Below are 2703 nucleotides of genomic sequence, written 5' to 3' on the forward strand. Positions count from 1 at the left end.
ATGTCCAGTGTGGACACGACATCTCCGAATGGACTAAGGGGTCCTTCAGCCATCAAGAGGACAACAACCCGAGGGCACCCACCGAGACTCCGGCGGACCTGCGCTTGGTCTTGGAAATCAGAAGGCTGTACCACAGCAGACAGCAGACACCTGAGCAAAGGCAACGCAGGTAGTCCCTGTGCGTGGCAACCTCGCCAGCACCACGAAATGATGAGCCCCGAACACCCCCGGAAAGGGCAAAAGAGGAAACGCCAGGAAGAGTGGGGAACCCTTGTACAGACTCAAGAGCCAGCTGAGCCTAGGAGGAGGGTGAAACAGGAACTTGAAATTGAACTTGGGTGTGAAGAACCCGGCAAGGATCAGATACGGAAACCCCAGGAAGAGGATCGATCACAGCTAAAGCCCCGAGAGTGCGCCAAAGGCTCTCAGGATGAGGCCCTAACTGAGGTGAAGTCTGTGGATGGTGGGAAGGGTCACAAACGTTCCCACTGCAACACAGAGGAAGGTGTTCAGGAACACCACAAGTACCGAAGGCTGTTGGAACACCTTCAACCCGGTGATTATGTGAACTCTGATCCTCACAGTGCTCCCACGAGCCCTGTGGACACATGGAAGATCAAAGGCTGTGTAGAGGGACAGATTCACAGATCTGAACCAACTCACTCTGAGCCAGAGCAATCTGCCTGTGCTGTCACAAGAGAAGATCAGTCACCAGTGAACAGTGAGAAGAGGTCTTCAGAGGAGAAAATTTCTAATACAGAAGAGATAGTTGGAACAAACCTCAACAATGACATCAGGGGACACCACCCCCAGCCGGACTTTCTGGGAGGAGCCCAGGTCCAAATCTTCATAGACAGTGTCAGCAATGACATTCTCAACAACAAAATCCCAATACCTGAGGCCAAGGGAAAGGCTCTTGCAGATCAAGAGAAGGGCAGAGGACTGGACCATGGCCCCGATGTCACAGTGGACATGGAAAAGGAAATTAGGAGTGCATTAGGCCCAGGGCCAGAAGATGAGATCTTGAGTTGTGCCTTCAAACTTCGAATTACTCGAGGAGACATGCAGACACTAAAGGAGACCCAGTGGCTCAACGATGAAGTCATCAATTTTTACATGAATCTTCTCATGGAGAGAAACCAAAATCAAGGATACCCATCAGTTCACGCATTTAATACCTTCTTTTACACTAAATTAAAGTGTGGGGGCTACAGGTCAGTCAAAAGATGGACCCAGGCAGTAAACCTCTTCACAAAGGACCTTATTCTGGTGCCGATTCACCTGGATGTGCACTGGAGCCTAGTAGTAATAGACCTAAGAAAGAAGCATATTGTCTACCTGGATTCAATGGGACAGGAAAGACCAGATGTCCTCGAGATGATTTTCCAGTACCTGCAGGATGAGAGCAAAGCCCAAAAGAATATTGATCTGAACCCTTTGGAGTGGAGGCAATACAGCATGCCAGCAGAGGAGATTCCTCAGCAGCGGAATGGGAGCGATTGTGGAATGTTTACCTGTAAATACGCAGATTATATTTCCAGAGGCCAACCCCTCACCTTCTCTCAACAGCACATGCCTCTGTTCCGGAAGAAGATGGTGTGGGAAATCCTGCATAAGCGCTTACTGTAGCGGCACCCCCTGGCTGCTGAGGCTGCTCTGCAGTCTCTCGGGATCCATGGTCTACGGAACTACAGCCAATGGCCTCTGCAGAAGTGCTAGAGAAAGGTGTCCTGGTCATTCATTTCAAATCATTTTCTTTTCTGGGATTAAGGAGATCTGCCTTCTTCATGGAAGTTGACTGAAATAACTATAATGTTGAATGTTCATCTTTTATTCCAAGTCTCCTTGAATATAAACCTCAGCCTTGTAAGGGCTGGAATGGACTAGTTATTTTAAAATTCTCTTCAATTTAAAGCTATTCTTAATTGGTATATATATATATATATATATATATATATATATATATATTTTTTTTTTTTTTTTCAGCTGAAATAATTTTTTACTCCTTAAGATTAATATTCCCCCATTCCCTCTGTGGAAATAAGCATTTTGTATTAGTGTTGATATTGCCAATTATAAAAATAATTTTACATAATATTTCTTATTTAACTCTTCTGTTTATTGTTAATCTTATAGCTGTGTTTTTACAAATTTTTATTTAATATAAAATTTAAAGTTAAAGTTGTTCAGAACAAACATATTGCAAGATCTGGTGCCTAGTGTTGCCTTTTTTTAGGGGGTGGGACATAGGGTTTCTCTATGTATCCCTGGCTGTCCTGGAACTCTGTGTAGACCCAGCTGGCCTTGAACTCAAAGAGATCTACCTATCTGTGCCTCCAGAGTGTTGGAATTAAAGTTGTGTGCCACCATGCCCAGCTCTTAGTGTTGCTTTCATGGTGTAATAAGAGATGGTCTGAGAACCTGGAAAGCAGATGCCAGGGTATGGTCTGTCTGCCAGTGTAAGTCACTCATACCTATCCATGCATGTCTGTAGTCAAAAGTTTTCTCCGGTCCCTCCAGGAACCTCGGTCCCGCAGCCACTTATAAAATAATCACTCAGAGGCTTACTATTATTTACAAACTGTATGGTCTATGGCAGGCCTCTTGCTAGCTAGCTCTTATATCTTAAGTTAAACCCATTTCTATTAATCCATTTTTTACCACATGTTCTGTGGCATTAGCAGTCTGCTGGCATATTGCTCC

At 45.0% G+C, this 2703-nt stretch overlaps 1 protein-coding gene across 1 annotated transcript; it reads left to right on the forward strand.

The window, feature by feature from the left end:
* LOC128119556 (sentrin-specific protease 2-like) lies at positions 1-1629 on the forward strand. Its single transcript, XM_052752888.1, has one exon. The coding sequence runs from the start codon at positions 1-3 to the stop codon at positions 1627-1629; it is 1629 nt and encodes a 542-aa protein (XP_052608848.1).
* The last annotated feature ends 1074 nt before the right edge of the window (positions 1630-2703 follow it).

Source organism: Peromyscus californicus, unplaced genomic scaffold, assembly GCF_007827085.1.
Source record: "Peromyscus californicus insignis strain IS unplaced genomic scaffold, ASM782708v3 Scaffold_24__1_contigs__length_46423439, whole genome shotgun sequence".
Taxonomy (NCBI): Eukaryota; Metazoa; Chordata; class Mammalia; order Rodentia; family Cricetidae; genus Peromyscus; species Peromyscus californicus.

Bases quoted from the DNA above. Each gene is read 5' to 3' on its own strand.
- LOC128119556 (XM_052752888.1), top strand. From the start codon at position 1: ATGTCCAGTGTGGACACGACATCTCCGAATGGACTAAGGGGTCCTTCA.